The sequence below is a fragment of the Dermacentor andersoni genome, chromosome 4, assembly GCF_023375885.2.
Source record: "Dermacentor andersoni chromosome 4, qqDerAnde1_hic_scaffold, whole genome shotgun sequence".
In the NCBI taxonomy this organism is placed as follows: Eukaryota; Metazoa; Arthropoda; class Arachnida; order Ixodida; family Ixodidae; genus Dermacentor; species Dermacentor andersoni.
The window spans coordinates 124,322,287-124,346,056 of NC_092817.1; the positions used below are offsets into that span (position 1 = coordinate 124,322,287).

The following is a 23,770-nucleotide window of genomic DNA, read 5'->3' on the forward strand; positions in this document are numbered from 1 at the left end:
TAATTTGTTTTTATGAAAATAAAGTAACATAAAGTGAATGCACAAGAACAATATTTCAGTACACTTAAGCACTTCCGGCACACAGCAAGTGTCGTCTGCTTGTGTTACAACGTACTCCATTTTGACGAGAGCTCCGCGGTCAGAGTCGGTCTTAGTCTTTTCGCGAGCACTATGATTCGACTTTGTTGCCTTGTGGACTGCAAACGTAGCGACTGGCAATATGTCAAGCTGCGACATCGTGTCCCTCTGCAAGGCAGCGTACGAGCGAACTGGCTGCTGCGTATCGGACTGCCGCTATCCGATCGGCGCCAGGATTTGCACGTTTGTGGCCGTCACTTTGCACCGGAAGATTACTAATGCAATAGCGTTTCGCGAGTCCGGTATTAGGGCAAACGCAAGCGCAAGGGGACAGAGTCTGGCCGCTTGACTGTGCCGTAACGGGATGAGCCATGAGATAAGGGCAAATCTGAATGGTCTGCACGGTGCAGCCACCTGGTGGCACAGAGCTCAACCATACACAGTAACAGCAACGAAATGTATTTTTCTTTGCTGCTGGTGTGTATTTTTCGAGGGAGTGTAATCATCAACACATTGTTTTTTATAAATGTTTAAAATGTTTTACACTTGGTTAGAGCAATATTAGCGCTTTGTTTGGCTGGTTAAGCGCCGCGCCAACAAGTGTATGCACCGTGCAGACCGATCAGGCCGCTCACGTACGTCTACGCTAAAGTTCCTTCATCAGCTTGAGTTTATGCCTCCAGTCATTTGCCGAAATGACCAGCTTGCCTGTGGTTACCGGAATACAAGACACGTTCGGTGCTACGACAGAATGCTCGCAACGCACGCTGCTTCGATAGCTCCCGCTTGGGGTCGACGGCCAAGCGGCTAGCGGCGAGGTCTCGCGTGGGCGGGGGCGAGCTCCAAAACAACCGGAAGTGGACGATGTGACGTCGCATCGTGACGCAAGCCAGTGAAGGCGCAGCTTAGCACCGCTCGCTCGGCGAACGAGTTGAGGAGGAAAAGCATGGCTAGGGAGGAGGGTAACTTCTAATCGCTTGTAGCTCCATTAATACGTAACGCTTCACTTAAATTGTGGTGCGAATGTTCTACTTAAGCTGTACCCTACGCGTCTACAAAATTTGTCCGAACCGTTTCAGGGGCCCTTTAAGAGTGGAATGCCATAGCATCCGAAGATCCCAGACTGTTTCTCAAGCTTCCCAGCAAATGCAGCTTATGTAACCGTAATGTTTTTCTGGAAACAATGGCACTGAACGCTATGCATAAGGGTGAGCTTTCTGGTTATTTTTTTTACACCACCTCCCTATGGCAGGCACCGCTGCTGCCATGGATGCATGGAGGCGATCACCATCTGGATGGTGTTGCAAGAAACAGAGCGGGGCGTGCTGCTCCTACTAAGACAGACCTAATGGCAGCTGGAAAAAAAGAGTTTGTGTTCGAGTTTCCGTATAACAGAATTATGTTTTCTTGTATATTCAAATTACAACCTGATGCTATCATGTCTGTAGGCTGTGTGTAAGTCGTATCTTACAAATTTTCTTATGCATTTTGGGTAATTCAATTAGTTCAGTAACACCCATGTGCCATGCGGAGGGCCTGCATGGTTTGGGATTATATTTATCTAATGGACAATGTTGCAGACACAGACACCGCATTTTCTGTGACATGGGGCCCTTAATGCTATTGCATTAAAATGCTGCATAGTTGGTAGGCACGAAAATGGTGCATAACAGAATTATGTTTTATTGTACATTCAAATTACAATCTGATGCTATCATGTCTGTAGGCTGTGTGTAAGTCACATCTTACAAATTTTCTGATGCATTTCGGGTAATTTAATTAGTTCAGTGACACCCATGTGCCATGCGGAGGGCCTGCATGGTTATCGAATGGACGATTTTGCAGACACCGACACTGGATTTTCTGTGACGTGGGGCCCTTAATGCTACAGCATTAAAATGCTGCAGAGTTGGCAGGCACGAAAATGGTGTTGGCCGCTATAACTTACCTGCCCCGCAACTGCACTGCCTTCTGCCACTCCTTGTTGGCCATGCACTTGGCAACAGCTTGAGTCTGCACAGCAAGACGTTACGCAAAGTTTGACTCTGCTGGTTGCTGCTGCATGAGGTAACGCAGGTAATCTTCCGCAAATTAAAGCCACTCAGCAGCACCTCTTACCATGGTGGCCATTTTTGCATACCCCTCTCCACCCAACTTCCCCACCTTACCAAATGCACTTGGTCTACTCCAGTGGAGTATGAGTGGCCCGTATGATACTCTGTTGGTTCCGTGCAGTGCTCCTCAGTGTTTTACAGTAAATAGCTGCTTTCACCGCACTCTGCACTGATCTTGTCTGCCTTTCATGCATGCTTCGAAATTTTTATGAGTGGTCTGAAACTTCTTCACTCACTTTTTACTGAAGATAAAGAATAAGTGGTGCACAGCTTATGTGGCACTGCACCATGTGTAGAGCTGCTATCAGAATTAACTTGAACAAAGATGAAACATCTACAGGGACTTGACTTCATTTATTTGTTAAAGTATGGGCTGTAAAGAGCAAACATTGAATGCTTTGGGAGCCCGATGCATTAGGCTAGCACATTCAAGGCGCCCCAACCAGAAATCACTAGCACGTCCTGCAGGAGAAGCAAAAAAGGTGCCCGATTAAATTTTGTTTTACCCTAACCCTATGGCACAGCATTGTAAAGCTTTTCAGAGACTCTTCTGAGCAAAGCGTCAGGAAACAATGGTGCTGGTACCTACCTTCTCTACACACTGCATAAGTGGCACTCGCACGGCTTGATTGCCATCCAGGGACACGACACAAGCCTCAGAGTCTGGTGTAGCCTCGAACAGGGCCAGGACAGCCTCTGCACCCATTCGGCAGCCCTGCATTGAGAAAACGCCGGTTAATGTTAACGAGTGCGCATTAGCATGTTGGATAGCAAATGCACCTTGTATGATACAGGACATATTCTCCAAAACTCTTACCTGAAGGCACTTTTGATAACCACTACTAGAAGTGAAAGAAACCATAAAGTTTTCATTAAAGGTAACAGCATTTGAGAGTGGTAATGCGACAAGTGGTGTCTGGTGTCTTGATACAAGCGAAGGTGTAAGAGCTGTTTGCAGAATAGAAAGTGTTTGGGCAACGCTGACTTAAAAACTGAACAGTTAGTGTTTGAAATGGTGGAGGCCAGCTAGGTGGTTCTGGTTCATGCTTCTTAGCGTGAAGGCCTGGAATACCATTTCACAGAACGTTCTCATATAGCTACATTTAATGAACGGTAACATGACATTTATTTACACTGTTCATAATGCCAATGCAATATTTTCTTGTGCTTCATACTTAAAGGGGTCCTGAATCACTCTTTATCGAAGTTGAGAAATGCATTTGACATTAAAACAGACTATTTCAGAAATACTTTGCCAAAAAAGGGTACTTCAATGTGTTCAGCAAAGTGGAGTTACTGGCAATCAAAGATCACTTGCTATTCCATTTGCGGTGCTCTTGATCTTCAATGCCTTGCACTGTGAAGGCAACAAAAACGCAGTGCGATGCTCACAAGGCTCCGCCTACTGAATGTCACCATGGCGTGCAATTCTAATTTTTTTGGATGTTCACGTAGATGCCACTATGTCTGCTTTGGCGGCTACGACACACCAAACTTAGAGGCTATCGATCTAGCTAGCTTACGGCTACGGCGATCTAGCTATCAGCTAGCTTACGGTGTCTCATCCCTTTGCTGTGCTACAGAGTATGCAATTCCTATCAAAATTCGAAATGCAGATTTTCACTTACTTTAGCCTTTTTATTGAACGGTGTGAATAAATATACGCAGCAACAGTAGGAAGAAGTGGTGTTACAATCTCGCCCGGCTGAGGTGGGTCTTCACCGCAGGAACCGGGAAACGACGACGAAGCCGGGCATAGTGATGATGAAAAAAAGGAGAAAAGATTGTATTCTCTTCATTGGTACATGGATGTGACTCTTATCTGAGTCTCAAGCGGTTCTGATCAACATGGGGGCCAGCACGGCCTTTGTGGTTGCCGACGTATTCTTTGGGAGCCTGCGGAAGTATTAGTGCTGTTGTTGTCCATCCTTTTGTGTCAGCTCGTGGAGAACGGGGTGGCGCCGTCTTGACTTTGTGGTCAGCGATCTCGATCCTGATCTTCTTTTTGCCCTCCCTTCGCACATTCTTTTGTGTCAGCTCATGGGGGGGGGGGGGACAGGTGATGTCTTGACCTTGTGGTTGGCGATCTCCTGACCTTCTTTTTGCCCTCCCTTTGAACATCCTCTTGTGTCAGGTCGGAGGGGGGAGACGGGGGGGTGGGGGGTGACGCCGTCTTGGAAAAGAGGGCAATTATGTTGACATGGGAACACCCGTTTGAACGATTCTCACATTTGGCAGGTCGATCATAACAGCGCACTGATCCAAACACCCTTCTTGATTGGTGTCAGCTATTGGCCAATAGCAGCAGCATATGCGAATCTGTTATATGATGAAATATAGCAGACTGAAAAGAGTGCACAGGAGAAGGCTTCTGTTGAAAAGAGAGTGTTTGAGAAAAGGGTGACTCCGTGCTCCACTTTCGAGCTCCAGCCTGCGGAAGTATTAGTGCTTTCGTTGTCCATCCTTTTGTGTCAGCTCGTGGAGAACGGGGGTGGCGCCGTCTTGACCTTGTGGTCGGCGATCTCGATCCTGACCTTCTTTTTGCCCTCCCTTCGCACATTCTTTTGTGTCAGCTCATGGGGGGGGACAGGTGATGTCATCTTGACCTTGTGGTTGGCGATCTCCTGATCTTCTTTTTGCCCTCCCTTTGAACATCCTCTTGTGTCAGGTCAGAGGGGGGAGACGGGGGGTGGGGGGTGACGCCATCTTGGAAAAGAGGGCAATTATGTTGACATGGGAACACCCGTTTGAACGATTCTCACATTTGGCAGGTTGATCATAACAGCGCACTGATCCAAACACCCTTCTTGATTGGTGTCAGCTATTGGCCAATAGCAGCAGCATATGTGAATCTGTTATATGATGAAATATAGCAGACTGAAAAGAGTGCACAGGAGAAGGCTTCTGTTGAAAAGAGAGTGTTTGAGAAAAGGGTGACTCCGTGCTCCACTTTTGAGCTCCATGCACTGCGCACGACTGCATAATTTGGCTGAGATGTTCACAGCAGCGTATGCTGTCTGTGGACTGTGTTATTTTACCAAGCCGGCGGGGTGCTTCAGGACCCCTTTAAAAAATTTACCACCAGGATTTTAGTGACTGGTGGGCTCTATAGAAGCTGCCAAGCTTCCTCTTATTGTGATGGTACATACAGCAAAATGCGGCTCATATTCGCATAGAGAAACACACAACAAAGTCTCATATATGGCATCTAAAACCTGAAAACGAAAGCAAAAAACAAACACTCTTCCATAAAACCTTTACAACAGACAAACTTTCCAGCAGTAAGATGAAAAGCAAGGTGTGTGATGACGCTTCAGCATGTGATCAAACTTAACAAGTCATTCAGGCAATGGTGTTAGGCGGTGCCACAACATGTCTTTGTGCCCAATACATACACTATGAAATATGCTGCAGTTGTAGGCACTCACCAAGATTCTGTCAAAAGCAGATGGGCTCCCTCCTCTTTGGACGTGGCCCAGGACTGTGATGCGAGTGTCCTGCTTCAGATTATCAACTACCACCTGCAAGAGACAGAATGAAATGCGACAAGTCCCAGCTGTTACGACTGCAGCATAAACAAACAGCATGGGCACAAGCATATATAGTATTGGTACGTATTTGTAAATTTATCTCAATAAACCAATTTGTTACCCACAAGATGGTGACTTGATATTGGTCTCGCAGAATGAATCCGCCTGCTTCCTGTTTTATAATAAACTCTTTGTATGCCTGTGTTCATTCATCATTTAATGGATAGGACCAGACAACAACATACGCTATATTTACACCATCAATCATGAGTTCCTGACGTTATCAGGCTGCTAATGTGGGTACCCACTGGAACAAAGACAATCAAAATGAACAGCATAACACAAGACTGAAAAAGAACCACAGGAATGAAGGAATAAAGTGATGTGTCCATCTGGTTCCTTCCTTGCCCTGTGTTGCATTGTTTGTTCTACCTTATGCCTACTTTTCTCACATACGTGCATGCATACACACACACACACGCAATGCGCAAATACAAAAAAACTTCAGCTTTCAAAACCTTTGTGCACCCTGGTACATTGCTCCCTCCTGATGCCTCCAATAACCTTTTAGAACAGCTTCTGGTTCATCTTTGGCAACCTTTGGATTGCTTTCAATATGCCTAAAGGGACCCCGAAACAATATTGTCAATTTCATACAAACCTTCTGAACATTAAGTGACACATTTAAGCGTTCCGCATAAAATTATGTGCGCCAGCCGCCTCCTGCATCCGTCAGTTGTTTATTGCTACCTGCGAAAGATAGCGGCAGTGAAGTGGGCAACATGGGCTCACAAGGCACGTGCAGTCGGAGGAACGTGTCATCAGCATGGGACACGAGGGAAGAAGAAGAGGTGCAGAACTCTTGCGAAAAGACTGGACGTCGTAGTGAGGCTCTCGCTTAGCTGTTTGTCGGGCACAATTTCGCCCAAGCCTCATTTTCCTATTCCAGCCGTGCACTTGCCTGTCGGGAGATTGAGGTGTCCTCCTGCGGTGCGAACTTCTTGCCCATTCCAAGGAGTCAACACTTTCTTCAGTTTCCTGGCAAGCTCACTACTCATTACCGAGTTATCTGCACCTGTATCCACTAACGCATTCACTTCATAACCATCAACAAACACATGCAAATCGGAAGCAACGTCGATTATACGACACCTGGTTTCCGAGTCCCTCATCATCTTTCAGAGTCATCGATGGAGGTTCTTCTCTTTTCGTGTCGGCAGCGGCCTTGCCTCCCAAGGTCGCTCACTCTAGTTTTCTCGATGCGGGCTCTGTGAACGACGTCTTGGGCAGCTTGATGACGGACGGGGGCTCGGTGACTGATACCTCAACGGCGCTGGTAGCATGCGGGGAGCTTTGACGGGTAGACAGGTACTCTTCGATTTCAAATGGATGCTCACCATTTCAAAGGCAAGGTGTGTTCACCGGAAAACCACAAAGTCCTACCTGGCGATAGTGGCACATTCTGTACAAGTCGCCAGCCTTGCCATAGTGTTAGCAGAGAGGTATTCGGTCAGGAGTGCGCCATACATCAGCCTTCCTGAATCTTCTCTCGGGGGGCAGCAGCGTATATCAAGGCATCAAGCTATTCATAGAGAAAGTGGCTGTGACCTCAGCAAGCCCGGGAGTTAGCCGTAGCACATCAGCATATAATATGCTCAGCTGGCGTAGTAGTGGTGCTTGGGGCTGTGCACTGAGCTGTGGTTCCCAGACCGTCTGTCTGACCTCTTCACGAACCACGTCTGCCAGCGAAGAGAGCGTTGGAGTGTTCTGGTCAAGCCGTAGCCTCTGAAGCTCTTCTTGCACTACAGATCGCACAAGCTCCCGTATGACCTCCACGCTGTTTCAGAAGACAGCTGGAACTGCGTCTACAGAGGTGATGTTCATTTCCCGGTTGTACAACTTTGATCGCTGTTGCAACGTGCTTTCCATTGTTGTCGCCTCAGAACGAAACTCAGTGACGGTGCGCAGCAGGCTCCGCACCAACCCTACGAACAGTTCCTGTGTTATGCCCCGCATTAGATGGCGCAGTGTCTTGTCCTCGCTTATGTTCGGATCAACTCGGTGGAATAGGTGGGACATGTGTTCTACATACATGGCCAGCCACGCTTTCATTGTTCCGCTGGTTTCTTGCTTGCAGGACAGCTTCGGCCCTCTCCCTGAGGTCGGTACTCAAGTAAGTTGCCAGCAACTCACATCGGAAAGCATCCCACGACACAAATGTTGCTTCGTGGTTTTCAAACAACGTTTGTACACTGTCCTCTAACGTGAAGTAAATGTTTCGTATCATGCACTCTCTGTTCCATCCACTCAACTCAGCGACGTGCTCAAAGTGTTCCAGCCAGTCCTCGGCGTCTTCAAATGTGTCGCCATGGAAAGGCTCTGGCGTCATTGGCAAGTTCACAACGATGTGACTTGGCATGATTTGAATTGTCATCTCGGTAGCATTTCTGTTAGCAGCTGCAGACACTCTAATACAATCCCGCAAAGGGAAAACCTGGGGGGCTCACCACGTAGGCGACGACTGCTGCGTTGGTGAACAGGAGTCAATTCGATGGGTCCAAGTCGCTGAGAGACCAGGCTCCTTTCTCTGACTCTAGAAGGGCTTGAAATCATTCACTGACACCTCCACCAGAATTGTAACGCACAGTTGAGTGACAGTACTTCAATCACTTTACGTTGGCAATTGAGTGATGGTACTTTAATCACTTTACGTTGGGCAAGCTTATGCCCGACAAACAGCTAAGCGAGAGCCTCACTACAACGTTCACACTCTTTTCGAAAGAGTTCCGCACATCTTCTTCCCTCGTGTCTCGCGCTAATGACACGTTGCTCCAATTGTGCGTGCCTTGTGAGCCCGTGTTGCCCACTTCACTGCCACTATCTTTCGCAGGTAGCAGTAAAGAACTGGACGGATGCAGGAGGTAGCTGGCGCACATAATATGAAATCATATGGCGTCAATATGTATAAAAAAATATTCAAGGTGCACTTAGTTATCCCGACGTGGATGAATGTGAAAGCATTATGACCACTGTGCGATGCTTAGACATTATGCCACAATGCAAGGTCGTGGGTTCGACTCCATCCAAAAGTCATGGGTTTGAGTGTTTTAATTAACCATATTAAGTCACTGTGCATTAACTTCACCTTAATCAACACCCGAGGCCATGGGTCTGACTCCCACTAAAGGTTGAGGGTACGAGTGCCTTAATTAATTATATTTTAATGAGCTATTTCTTAATTAACTTTGCCTTAATTAACATAAAAGCTTTAGGTTCGACTCCCACCAATGGTTATGGTTTCAACTCCAACCAAAGGTCGAGAATTTGATCACTTTTAGGACCATCGGTGGTCATGCCCATGCCGACAACTGCACCGGATTTTGTGCCTCATGAGCCATATAAAGCTTTCGTATTAAAAGCAACTGAAAGAGAATCTCTAACAACGACTTATCACTACACTCAAGCACTTCCGGCACACAGCAAGTGTCTGCCTGTGTTACAATGTGCTCCGTGTTGACGCAAGCTGCACGGTTAGTGTTGGTCTCAAGGTTTCTTTTCGCGAGGACTGCAAACATAGCAATTGGCAACATGTCAAGTTGCGACATTGTGTCCCTCTGCAAGGCAGCAGGTGAGCGGAGTGGCTGCAGTGCATCGAGCTGTCGGGATCTGTTCAGCGCTAGGATCTACTCGTTTGCGATCATCACTTCATGCCAGAATATTGGTATCACAAGATAGCTTTAGCATGTCTAGTGTTTTGATAAATGCCGGTGGACTGGGCATTTTCCTGAATGGGCGGAGGTGCAAACATGAGTGACCCGCAGGGTGCAGCCACCTGGTGGCACAGGGCTCAACATTTACTTTGTATTCTGCTTTGCTGCTGGTGTAAGTTTTCAGCAGCAGTGTAATTGTGAACACATCTTTTTATATGCTTAAAATGTTTTATGCTGGGTTACAGCAATATTAGCTCTGTGTTTGGTTGGTTGAGCTCTGCACCATGCAGGCCGCTCACGTTTACGCCTGCAACTATCCATAAAAACGCCCAGCTCACCTATGCTTACTGGAATTCTGGCCATGCTCGGCACTGTGACAGAATGCTCGCAATGCACTTTTTTGTTGTTGTCAGTGCGACCGTGACGCCCCGAAGGCTTTTTGTAGGGACCCCTGCGTATTCTCTGCCCCGCATGTGCATTGAGAAGCTTACTAAGAAGGCAGGGGTGCAAATACTCCGAAATATGTGATGTCTCTGTGCAATCCTGTGTCCACGAATTGCTGACAGTGTATGTGTGCCGACAGCGCCTTGTGGCACAACGGAACAACCAACCGGCGTGTGAGTACGGAACAACCAACCGGCTCGTACACCCTGTCGACGACTTCGTACCGCTAGTGAATGGATGAGAAGCCGTGACAATCACAAATGCATCTTAACTTGATGCCCATGCTTGGCTTGATTTAAATGACACCTATCGTGAATGCACTAAAGGAAATGCAATGAGCGCCTTGGGCACGTTTGCACCAGGCGTCATTTATATCAAGTCAAGCATGGGCTTGAAGTTAAGATGCATTACTGAATACGGGAGTTGGTTTACAAGAAAGTTGCATCTGAAAAGTCTGCATACATTTAGCGCAATTAGAATCGTCTGTCCTGAGCAGGGAGTGGTGACATTATGTCCACCCTTTACTGCCATCGGTGAGTGGAACACCGCCTGACCAACAGCACTACAATTTTAAGTGTGAAATGTGAATGCGTGACTATGGAGAAACCAAGCCAATACAGAACTTTTGATTTGCCACTGGCGCTGCTCTTGGTCAAGCGGCATGACCATTCGGGAATCCTGTGATATCGCATGCATGTGGCATTCTCTGCTACTTGCAGTTAGTGTGAATTTCGTGATCCAGCAAAAATGGTGAAGCACTACATGATAGCAAAACTTCTGAAATGAGGGTGGCACACAGTCAAGCAATATGAAAGCTTTCGACCACCCACATCGTTGTCAAGGGTAATGTCATGGAGTTCTTTTTTTCCCTAAAGATCAACTAGAACTGGACAACTAGCATTTTATTTCGTCTTATAATTCAATACAATGATCTTTTTATTATGCGTTGTTGAGTGCTACAGGCAGAATTATAATGAGTAGTGCCTTTGTCATTGGGCTAGTACTTGAATGTCCCAGGAAAGTCTCTAATCGTGACCTGCATTTACCTCACTTTCTCAATAACTAAAGCTCTGTTTGTGAGAATATTGACACATTATAGGTTCTTGAACACTAATCTATCATTTTACAGGGTGTCTACCAAGTTGACATTTACAAATTTCCTGAGTTTTTCAGGTTTTGCCTGAGTGCCTTTACAAAATTTCTTGAGTGACACAGAACTTCGTTTTACTTCAAAATGGGTCGGCACCATGTCACCCAATGCTGACACTCTCTAGTAAGCATGTTAAAAATATAAAAACGACTTAATTCAGTTTGAATAGTAAGGAGTACTGTTTACTCAAAAAGAAAACAGAAGCGTAGAGTTAGAATGGTAGAATGCACCAGCGAACAAAATATCTTCGAAAAAAAAAGAAAAGGTAAAACAAATTGCAAATCAAGTCGAACATTCTCAAATACGAATAAAAAGGAGATGCATACAGAAGCAAATATTTTCAGATATGAGCTATTTCTATCAACTGATAGCAAGCTCATTGGTATGAGGCCTGAACTTTTGTTACAAGTGAGATTCTCTCTCAAAAGTTGGTAAGTCAACCTCAACTGTCCTGACATACTCTCAGCCCATGAACAACACCTCAGTCTTGCATTTTACTGCTTTAAAGAGTTTATTTTAGTTTGAATGATGGACACCTGATCTCGGCATCAGCCAATGCGTTGCTTTTTCAGCTCAAGCTACTTCAAAGAAGTGGCAGCATGCTTCCATTCCCGTTCATTCCTCAATGCATAAGTTGTTTCTTTTTTTGTCCTCCTTCTGCCGTGTGTTCACACCACAGATTATCTGAGGCATACTGTTAGTAAGTTGTTTGATTTTTCGGACTCCTTAGGGGACGCGAAAACGTCCGAAAAATGGGTAGTTCGAAAAAATGAATGCATGTCTTTTACTGCCCTTAAAGGCCCAAATCGCCACAGGGACATCTGAAAAAGCTCTGAAGGCCTGCCAGTGCACTTATTAGACATATTGGTGCTTGTACTGCGACAGGAGACGGCGGGTGTACGCGTGTATAATTGAGGAATGCATACTGTGTCCTGTGACAATTGCCCCTAGTTTCCATTAGAAAGCTTTCCTGGGGTGCGATGTGGACATCACCTATTTGATACATCCATAAATGTACTACTGTACATACTTCATTCTAACGCACGCTTGATTATGACACAGTCACAATTTTCACAGCCAGAAATTTTCAGGCAGCACAAGTTTCCACTTTATAATAGGCTTTACAGCAGCATGCACTGCATTGCCACCAAGCCACACCATAAGGCAATATTCGCATTGCCATGGAATCACAAACGAAGGCGAAATTTGCATATAGATCACACCCTGCATTCACTGCTAAATTTTTCAAGTTTACAGTGTGCACTATACATGCAAAAATACGGTACTGATTCAGCTTGCCAAGACATACTGGTTGCCACAATTTACGCTGCCATCTAAACTCTGGTTCGCCAGAAATGTGGTGCTGATGCCATAATATTGAGAGAGAGAGAGAGAGAGATGCAAATGAGAGAAAGGCAGGGAGGTTAACTAGAGTTAAAACCTCCGGTTTGCTACCCATCACTAGAGCAAGGGTAAGGGGAAGTAAAGACGGAAAGAAGAGCGTGACAAAAATAAAAGTGTGAGAAAAAAAAAATATTGAAATAGTAACTGAATTTAGCAGCCTTGCATATAAGTCGGGGGGTGACCTTAAGGCTAAAGATTCTGGGAAAAAAACCTCGCCTTATATTTGAAAAAGTTGACACTCACTTTAGCATACGCTAAAGAGGATGAAGGCAAAAGCATGCGCGCTCACGAGACATTCATTAAATTACTTGACATTCTCATTCGAATGCATTGTTACTTCCTATTACTTTCTCCTACCAAAGGTTGTGGGTATGAGTGCCTTAATTAATTATATCGTAATTAACGGTGCATTAATTAATGCCAAAGGTCAAGAGTTTGACTCCCAGTAAAAGTCGTGGGTTTGAGTGCCTTAATTAAAACCAAAGTTCGTGGGTTCGACCATCAATAATGGCACAATCAATTTTGGTGTCATTGAGTTTTGACCCCACCAAAGATTGAGGGTTCAACTCCCACCAAAGCTCCCGGGTTCGAGTGCCTTAATTAACCTTGCCTTAATTAGCACCAATGGTCGAGGGTTCGAGTGCCTTAGTTAACTTTGCCTTAAAGGGACCCTAAAACAATTTTGATGATTTCGTACAAATGTACTGAGTCGTTAGAGTAGGTCCTTCTGATCATTAATTGACGCATCTAAGTGCTCCGCGTAAAGCGTGTAATTTATTATAAGGTTTCAAAGGGACACTAAAGGTTAATATTAAGTCAACGTTAACTGTTGGAATACCATTCCAGAAACCACGAAACACTTGTTTCATGGGACGAAGAGACTTATTTTAAGAGAAAATGCTTTCTGAAGCGTCCACGTACCTCTAGCGCAGTTCAATTCGGCCGCCCTCCGATCGAGGAGTGGTGACGTCATGGTCTCATAGTGACGTTGCACCGTCAGTGAGTAAAATGGCGCCCGCAGATGGCGCTATGGCTTTTCTGCCCAAAACGCAAACGTGCGGCCAGAAACAGAGCCAAGACAGAACCGACTGCAACGCGAAAGCAGAACTATGGTGGCTAGCGGAAGGGAAAGCGCGCGACGATAAGCTGGTTCTTTATTTTATCACACCAACTTTGACGCTCGTTGCAATGGACGACCCTGACAACGACACATTGGATCGCGATGCTGGGCTCGACTTCAGCGATTTAAGCACTGATGAACTTGACCTGCTGCTGAGGGCTCGCGCTGCCGGTGTCGTTGCGTACTACTACGACGGCAACTGTACGTCATGGCTGTACATATTTGCACATTGAAGCTTTTCCTTCGTGAAAACCAAATGCCGCACTCACCGCCTCGTCTTCAACCTGCAGTTGTTCTTGCGCTTCGGAGAATGCAGGCAAGACCGACAAAACAGCGCTACGGGAAAGCATTGCTTTGAAAGACACTCCACACGACTTCAGTAAGTCAGCGTTGAACTCGTCATCCTCTGGACGAAAGTGCAGCGAGCACACTATGTGATTTTTCAGCTCTTTGCCAACGCACTGTGGCAGAGGTACAGCACTTAACCACTTCGAACGGAGAGGTTCACTGGTTGGCACACAGTGATAAGTAACGTTGTATTCGCCGCTGCAATTGCCTTTGGCCAAGTTCCGCGGACCGTTCGCGCATCCTACGACATCAAATGGACGTGGCATTCTCGCTGTTTGTTCCAAATGCAAGTTTCGCGAGCCAGCAGAACCAGTGCAGCACGATGCGATAACGAAACAACTGAAACTCCAAAGTGCGCACGGCGCAGTCGAGCGTGCAGAGTCGAGCGAGAACGAAACCTTTTGACCACCCATACTACTGAAGGGTAACGTCAAAATGTTATTTTTTCTTAGAATCGAACAGAAGTAGACAAGTAGCATTTTCTTCCATCTTATAACCTAATGAAACGATCTTTTTAATGCGAGTAGTTGAATACTAGTGACATAAATTATGATGAGGAGTGCCTTCGTCATCGGGCTAGTACCGAAATGTCGCGGGGGGTCTCAAATCGTGTCGCACATTTACCTCAATTTCTCGGTTACTAAAGCTCTGTTTGCGATTATATTGACGGTTTAGACTTTCTAGAGCATTGCAGTATCACTTTAACTTGACTTCATAGTAACCTTTAGTGTCCCTTTAAAAATGTACATCGTTGCCAATCGCAGCACACTACTCAGCTGAATTTTCAGCTGCCCCTACCCATTTGACATAAATTGCCCTAATGACGTCAGTAGGGAGCGCTATCTGATTGGCTGCCCAGAGCGCATCATCAATAATTTTTCCAACTTTATGGTGAACAAATGTTGTTCATAATAGTTGGAATGTTAGTTAATTTGTTTCTATAAAAAGAAAGTAACAGAAAGAGAATGCACAGGAACTATTTCCCAGTACACTAAAGCCCTTCCAGCACACACAACATGCTCTTTCTTGACGTGAGCTCTGCGGTCAGTGTCGATCTGTTTTTTCGTGAGCACCATGAATCGCCTTTGTTGCGTTGTGGGCTGCAAACGTAGCAACTAGTAATATGTCAAACTGTGACATCTTGTGCCTCCGCAAGGCAACAGACAAGCAGAATGGCTGCAGCGCATCAGACTATCAGTATCCGATCGGCACCAGGATTTGCACATTTGCGGCCGTCACTTTACACCGGAGGATTACTACCACAATAGTGTTTTGCAAGTCTCGTATCCGGGTAAATGCAAGCGCAAGGGAAATGGGCGTGGCTGTTTGACTGTGCCATTTCCCGGGATGAGCAGAAGTGCAAATGTAAATGGTCTGCACGGTGCAGCCACCTGGTGGCACAGAGCTCAACCACACACAGTAGCAGTAACGAAATGTATTCTTCTTTGCAGCTGGTGCAATTTTTCGCAGGAGTGTAATCGTTAACAGGTTGTTTTTGTAAATGTTTAAAATGCTTTACTCTTGGTTAGAGCAATATTAGCTCTTTGTTTGGCTGGTTAAAATCTGTGCCACCAGGTGGCTGGACCATGCAGACTAATCAGGCCACTCACGTACGTCTACGCTAAAGTTTCATCAGCTTGAGTTTTATGCCTCCACACATCTGTCGAACCACCCAGCTTGCCTGTGGTTACCCGAATACCAGACACATTCGGTGCTGCAACAGAATGCTCGCAACGCATGCTGCTTCGATAGCTCTCGCTTGGGGTCGACTGCCAAGCAGCTGGCAGAGGGGCTTCGCGTGCTCGCTCGTGGAGAACCGGAAGATGAAGACACGACATGCCACCATGACGCAGAGCCAGTGAAGGTGGAGCTTAGTGCCAATCACTCGGTGAGCAAGTTGAGGAGAAAATGCATGACTATGAAGGAAGGTAACCTGTAAACGTCCGTAGCTCTCTTAATATGAGACGCCTCACACAAATTGTGGTATGAAAGGTTAACTCTAGCTGTACCCTACGCATCTACAAAATTTGTCCGAACCATTTCAGGGGCGCTTCAATTAACATCAAAAGTTGTGGGTTTGACCATCACTGATGGCGCCATCAATTTTGGTGCCACTGAATTTTGGTCCTGCCAAAGGTCAAGGGTTCGACTCCCGCTAAAGGTCGTGAGTTTGAGTGCCTTAATTAACTTTGCCTTAAAGGGCCCCTCAGCAGGCCACATAGCAAATTTTGGTTATACAATGGAAGTTGTTATGTACCCTCTAAGGAGCATTCTGCCACAAGAATTTTCCAGATTGGTTCATTAATAGCAGAGATAAAAATATTTCAGTGCCGTGAACCCATGATTTCAGGAGGCGAGCGCCACTGCCAAGAGAGACACTATCTCCACATGCCCAGTCTAGCCTGTGCAAGCGAAATTCCTTCCCCATGTTCTCCCGTACCGAAGCTCGAGGATTGCGTGACGCATACGTCATGGGCCGCACCTACTTTTTTTTTCCTCGCTTTTTAGCTGCGTGGTGCACTTCTACTGATGGTGTTGTGCACGAGCTGTTGTGTAAGTCTCATTTTGCACAGTGCATGATTTTGCACGCTGTGCCCGAGGACACCTGACCTAGCGGTATAAGTCAGTGCTGCATGAAACTGAGGCAGACACAAGCAGATCACAGATCATGATCGTGCACTGGAACACAGCAAAAAGCGACATAGTTTCAGTGTCTGCACACACGACTGCACGACGTGAGAACAAGCAGTCGAAATGGAAGTGCGTCTCTCTTGCTGCGGTGCAAAGTAAAACAAAAACACTCAGACATTCGGTTTGTGAGTTTTATTATTCCTCTAAACTTTAATTTGTCTATCAATGCAACAGATTACACAAATAACAGATGTTGCCTTGAATAATTCTCGAAGTCACGAGTCCCTAAGAGCGACGCCACAGCAAGGACACATGTACAGTGCTCAAGGAATGAAATGCATCTTTTTAGGGCTAAGTAATGCGCATACTTTTATTTCCACTGGCTGCAGTTCGTGTCACCACAACGTAATTTTGGCGCATACATCTACGTCGGAGTCCTCGACACCTTCGGTGATCAAATTCCTTGCGACATGACATGGTGCCTCTCGCGTACTTTGCACATATGCAGGGTTCTACTAAATGCTTCGTGTCGCGTTTCATTCCGTGAGCACTGTACATAGGCGCACTAGCATGTATACATCTTCCTTCCGGCTTTGAGCGCGGCGCCTATGAGGAGAAGGGCAAACGGCGTTTGGTTTGAAATTTCAGCTCTTTTGGTGGCACATAGTGATGTACTTAGCAGACACAATCGCTAGTGCACACTGTATGCATAGCGCTTGTCAGCTCAACATGGCCAGACCTGGTGAGGGGCCCTTTAATTAAAACTAAAGGGAATGTGTTCGAATTGCACCCATGATCGTGGGTTTGACTATCAATGATGACACCATCAATGTTGGTGCCATTGAATTTTGGTCCCACCAAAGGTCGTGGGTTCGACTCCCACGAAAGGCTATGGGTTCGACTCCCATCAAAAGTTGTGGGCTCGAGTGCGTTAATTAACTAAATCTTAATTAACTGTGCCTTAACTTTGCCTTAATTAACACCAAAGGTCATGGGTTCACCTCTGCCAAATGGTCCTGGGTTCAACCATCGATGGTGGCTCTATCAATTTCGGTACCACCAAAGGTCGAGGATTCGACTGCCCATGAATTTTGGTGCCATAACGCTGTATGGCGTAACGATAGACATAGGATTTTTCATCCCATAAGCTGTCTCCCTTCTCCCTTCTCCTTTCTCCCTACAGTATTCCATCAAAGTGATGCATTCAAGCAAGAAGACAAAGCAAAGCTAGAACTGAATTGGAATGAAAGAGTAACACGAGACAAATACCAAACAAGGCATAAGCAGCATCCACTTACCTTCCTGACCATCTCAGCCGTGATGGGGTTCCCATCCCTATCTTGCGCACCTTCAGCCAGGATGATGATGTTCAGTCTCTGGCCGTGTTCTCTCTCCTGAAGACGTCAAGATTAGAAGAATGATACCAGGGCTTCAATATCACTCCCATAACTTTTAAAGCGAAGCTTTCCTTGCCTCTTCCCCGAGGTTTGGCTTTTGCCAGTGCTTCCTTGCCTAGTAGCAAACAACTTCTGCTGTATGGTTTACAGCTCTTGGTATGCGCCACTGGGTATGTGCCCAAATAAGCAACTTGTACCAGCGGGTACCTGCCTATTCTTGGCCAATCCCCAAGATTGGGTATGTATGTGCCACTTTGACACAATGAGTATAGAAGCCTTAGATGTATTTACATATCTGCAGTCCATTATCTGTGCACGCACCTCTCATCAACATTCTTCCTCAGCAAGCATTGTTCGGTGCCTTCGTCCTCGTGACAAAGCGAGCTGACAGCTACAGGCAACGAGGCCGTGCAAGTCATTCACTATTGCTGTTACCTCGCTAACTCAGACAAGCTTTGTGTCATTTTGATTCCAACATTGCACTGTTTACACGGTTACAAAGGTCTCTATCTGAGATCTATATAATTTTCTTATTCATGTCTTTTTTTCTCTCTTGGTGTCTCACATAATTTTTTATTCAAGAAGTTTCATACTATTCAAGTCACTACGCACTGTTTCAGACGTAGCAGGCCACGCTACAAAAACTAGAGAGACTTCTCTCCCTGCTTGCATTTACGACCAGCAGTCGCAAATGCAAATGCCTGCACAGTACATCGCATACTGTAAGCACAGAAGTGCCCAAATAACATGCGAAGTTATTCCGTAGAAAGCGTCACAGGTCAATAAAAAGAGCACGGTGAAATGCACTGAGTGAGACTTTTACAACCATACTACTTGCATAGCTTCTGCAGCATTGCTTGCCAAGTATGGAATGGAATATAGAATGTGACTTTTCCTTCTAAATGCAACAAATTTAATTCATATCAGGTCAGTGCTTGCTTGGTCAAGTTGTCCCATGTACATATCCGAGGCTACTGGGGTTTACAACCAGCACTGTATTATGTACCACAGTACTTTCCTGACCTTATCACACATCCCACCACTCAAATTACTGGCAAGACTTCATGCACTTTTCCAAAGTTTTCGGTTACTACGTTACATGGACTGCATAAGCTAGCACCGTGACTTGATAAGATTCAAGAAAGAAATGCTCTGCTGGTTCTGCTGAGTGCTCCACTGACTGCTGGTCTAGAACACTTAGTATTTTGTTGCTACCTGCTAACGAGCGAATCACAAATGCTATGCGCCAAGATTTCAGAAATAGAATTATCTCTTATATGGCTTCTAAATCGTAATTATTTTCTCAAATCGTCTGCCCCCTCACACAGAAGGTCTTTAAGGGGAGGGGAAGAGAAATAGTTAGGCCTAAAGAGTGACATGTATAGTGCACTACAAAAGTTTACGGGACACAGGTACCATGACAAATGCTCATTTATGCTGCGTTCATGCATGGTACTTTTAATTTCATGGATCAGTGTGTAGGTCATGGAAACTCCTACAGATGGAAACTTTGTATTTGAGGCTATGTGCCCAAGCATTATTTATTTATGTATTTATTTATAGTACCCTCAGGGCTTACAATGAAACATTACAGAGGGGAGGGGCTAATAAATACAGATAAGTATGCAAGAAAGGAGAAAGGAAAACACAGATACTAATCAGATAACAATGCATGGTACAATGTAAAAATAATGTGAGCGACAAATAAAAAAAAACATATTACGGCAACAAAAAATAATTATACAAAGAAAACTGGAAACTTCGGTAATACAGATTAAATATAAATACATGGTATATAGGACAAGTTAAAGTGAGACAATAAGCACAGAATGATAGATAATAAAGCATAATACAAATACACTGTTTGTAGATTAGGTAGATAATAAAAAAGAAAACTTATAAACAATACTGATCTGGAGAAAATGGAATTGCTTCGTTATACATTCACATCAAGGCACACTAGATAATATTAGTAAGTGCCTGTGAATTCTGTGAAAGTTGTGAATTCAGCTTCCTTGCAGATGTCATGTCTTGTAACTTTTGTGGCCAACTGCACATGCAGTAGGCCCAAAAAAAATAAAGAAGGAAAAGGATGGCAGTTTTACCTCTGCGCTTAACATTAGAAAGGAGTCATGACGAGTGCTAGCAAACCTACTGACCAATCAGCTTCCAATGCTGTGCACTCTATCTGAATGCACAAATGGCATTACTAATGAGGTTTTAGGCCCACATTTATGGCCACATTCTGCTGTGACTTGAATGATAAACATTCATGACGTTTTCATAAAGAAAACAGGTTCTTGCATCACTGCAACTATTCTGTCCTAGTAAAAATTACTCTGGCAGTGCGTGGCGGCTAGAGCAGCACTGTTCCCATCGTGCCCCAACGCGCTACCATTTGTGATGTGCACGTGCTGTATGCGGCAGTAGCACGAAGCCCACAGTATGCGCATTGCAATTTTGCATGTGAAAAAATTGATGTGAGGCAGGTATTATCAAGGAAACTGTATCCAAATTAACAATTTTCTATTTCCTTTACCGTGAACACACAAACTGAACAATTTCTTGAACCTTAGAACCATAGGTCGGCACAGGAACACAGCAAGTGTATATACAGTCGACTTAATTAGACCATGACGGAACCAACAAAATTGATCGAATTATCTAATGGGCTGAATTAAACAAGAAGCAGAAAAAACGCCAGAATGTGCAGCCTATACATTTGGCTGTATTTGTTCGAGTCTAAGAAAACCCTGAATTAAGAGAGTGCCCACTTTCCATGCGTCCAAAGAGAAAACTAATGTAGAAATGACATTGTGAAACACTAAACCTTTCAAACATTTATCAGACCGACCGACCGACCGGACTGACTGACTCTGTCCAATGCTCATTGTGAACACAGAATGGAGCAAGTATGAATCAGAGAGCTCATAAGTGAGTATGCCGACCTATGCTCAGAATATACCTCTGAAGTTCAACCCTGCTATACTGAGAGGCAAGGAATGAAAGTTCACCTGAAGCAGCTTGCTGCAGAGGATATTAGGCCAATCACTGTCTGGTGGGCACTCGGGATAGAACACAAAGTCGGCTTCACTGGCCAAGGCAGCCACAACAGCCAGGTACCTTGTTTTATGAAGCATAAAAATGCACAAAAAGACAACACAGCATTAAAGAAATTTAACGGAGGGCTTTCGGTTAGTATCAACCCCTTGAGTTTTTTTAATGTGCACCAAAATCAATGTACCGGCAGGCGGAACCCCCGATCATGTGCACAGCAACAGAACATGACAGTCAGTAAGCCACCAGGTGGCTTCGACTATCATATGCACATTTCCAATTTATAACACATCCCCAAAAACCCTGGAGTGTCATCCATGATGCATTTCAAATTTTGTCCTGATGTTATGATGTCAGGAAAAAAGGGAGCTTCAGAATCAATTCGCTATGCTAAATTCCAAGCTATAGGCAACAATGCTTAGTTTGGCTGCTTAGTGTTTTCTCACCTCCTTTTCTTTCCCTTTTTCTTTTATTTATATATTTATTCAATTTCCCGATTTTTCCTTTTTTTTTTTCACGAGCACCATTTTCTTCCGCTCCTTTTATTATCTCTTTCAGAGACACAATAACCCACGAGCTCCAGCGAAGCCGATAATAGAGGGATGCTGTGCACCCGGCCATTGACACGCCGGCTGACACATGGCCATGTCACCACCCTTGTGCACAGCACTCCTTTATTCTCAATTCTACAGCCTCGCCGCTAATGCACCTTGGGTTGTTGCCGTACTCACCTGCCTTATCCCCTCTCCCCCTTAAGAGAACCCTACCTACATCTATTGTGTGCCTTTACAATGACAAGTCCACTCCACTTGTTGAAACGTTGGCTCCCGCTTTTACCATGTTATCATTTTGCTCATCATCTAGGCCACGGTGCAAAAAATATATACTCGTTAGATGGGGACACTGCATGGCTTGCTCGCAAGGCCCCATCAACCAGGTAATGTAGCAACGGGTCACACCCGTCTGTCCTCTGACAGCACCGACTATCTATCGGCGGGACAACGCAACTTTAAGACTGAAAACGTGTTACTGCTTGTTGCTATAGCAACCGCCCCACTGTGGGAAATTCAAAATGACTGAGCTGTGTAGCGAAGTAGGCCAGTGGCGGAGAGAAAAAGGTACTCCGTTTGCAGTAGGAGCCCCCGTCTATCAGTGAATTCAGATTTCCCGTAAAGTGCCGGCTGCTATAGCAGCAGGAGATAAAACCTTTCACGTCTTGAAGTTGAGCCGCTCGACCAAAAGATGGTTGCTATCGTCAGAGGACTGACGGGTGTGCGCCACTGGTACTTTATTTGGCTGATTGTGCCTTGCAAGTGTCCTTACCTAAACAGTATGTATCTTGCACCATGGTTTAGAGTGATGGTACGAAAGAGCAAGCATAGAAAACACAAACACAGAAGAAAGAGAATAACAACTGAAATGCGGATTATCAATTGAAAGTTTGCATGGCAGGGCCAACACATCAATCGTGGATGTGTGTGGGCATTTACTGAAGATAACTGCTTATGCATGACAATTACTCTTTATGCAAGATAACTGAGGGCCGACATAAGCACTTGCTGCCACTATTAGGTAATGGTATGCCTTACCTCAACGATAAGGCACGCTTCTTAATTCCCATGTCTGAATAGAACTTCACTGAGTGCATAAATCGGGGGGGGGGCACCCTTGCAACTGGACAGTGCGTCAAAAGGTTCGATAGTGTTCCACCCGGAAAGGGGCATTTATGTTCAATAATTTTCTGGTTGACGCCACAGACTTTCTGCTCTGCATAAAATGAACCACAGCTAAAAGGAACTTAGTAAAGTACACATAGCAGCATTCTGCAAACTTCAAAAATGACTCTAGACTCTTATGGTAGTATTCCTTTTCAGAAATGCGGGTTCTTATTGAGTGCCAAAAGCATACAAGAATTCATACAGGTCAATGCTAGAGTAAGCATTGTGGCCGACTTAGCCGATATCAACTACACCCTCTCAAGGACAGCGCAGCAAGAACATGGTGATCATAGAGTTGTGTTTATCAGTGCATTCTTTTGGCATTCGCCCATTTGTCAGGGCACACTTCGCTTTTTGACACACCCAAGCGTTCCAAATAAAGCTAATGATGCAATGAGGTCTCTTGCACGAAAGTATTAAATATGCGTATGACTTCAACTATCTGCGAGTAGACACCTGCATATCACCTTAGTACTGTTGCAACAGATTTCACAAATAAGAAATCTTGCACTAAAGTCCACTGACAAATACGCAATGAGTGTAAACTTGCCCGAAGTAGCACGGGGATATTCCTTCAACAAGAACACTACCGAAATGAAAAGGCCATAATGAGTACATCCACTAGAGGATAACAAAAATACTAAAGTTAAGCCTTGTTACAATTGAACAGGTTACAACAAACTAATGGATATATAAAGGAAGAATCGTAAAAAATTTTTTGTAGAAACCCATCCATTTATTCTCATTTTAACAGAGCAAAAACTTTCATTAAAGCTGCAGTTAAGTGGCACAGCAAGTAGAACAAGCCGCAAGAATAAACTGTTTATGCCAGAAGAATAAATTAACACATGTTCACTCTTTCCTTCATTTTTCTCGTGATTCTTCAGCAGTGCACAATGAGCGGTTACATTGGCATCAGCTTGCCCAGTGCTGGCCTCCCCCAGTGGGCATAATGGTTGAAACACGTTGGTGGGCTACTTGGTTTGAATCCATGATAGAATGTGTACGCACAACTGAATGAGGACGTAGAAAAAAACACATATAGAGACCAACGCTGTCTCTGTATCTG

The 23,770-nt window shown here is 45.0% G+C and overlaps 1 protein-coding gene across 5 annotated transcripts in view; it reads right to left on the reverse strand.

The window, feature by feature from the left end:
* Pfk (ATP-dependent 6-phosphofructokinase) overlaps positions 1 to 23,770 on the reverse strand; it is a 141,033-nt gene that overhangs the window by 89,825 nt on the left and 27,438 nt on the right. For all 5 annotated transcript variants that reach the window (XR_007600803.3, XM_050184684.3, XM_050184687.3 and 2 more), the window contains exons 6-10: positions 20,941 to 21,049; positions 17,828 to 17,923; positions 5,621 to 5,713; positions 2,782 to 2,907; positions 2,027 to 2,091 (exon numbers count right to left, since the gene is read on the reverse strand). Coding sequence is in view for 4 of the 5 variants with exons in the window: in XM_050184684.3 (XP_050040641.2) it covers positions 2,027 to 2,091; positions 2,782 to 2,907; positions 5,621 to 5,713; positions 17,828 to 17,923; positions 20,941 to 21,049 (489 nt within the window). In the remaining variant the exon portion in view is untranslated. The remainder of the gene's footprint in view (positions 1 to 2,026; positions 2,092 to 2,781; positions 2,908 to 5,620; positions 5,714 to 17,827; positions 17,924 to 20,940; positions 21,050 to 23,770) is intronic.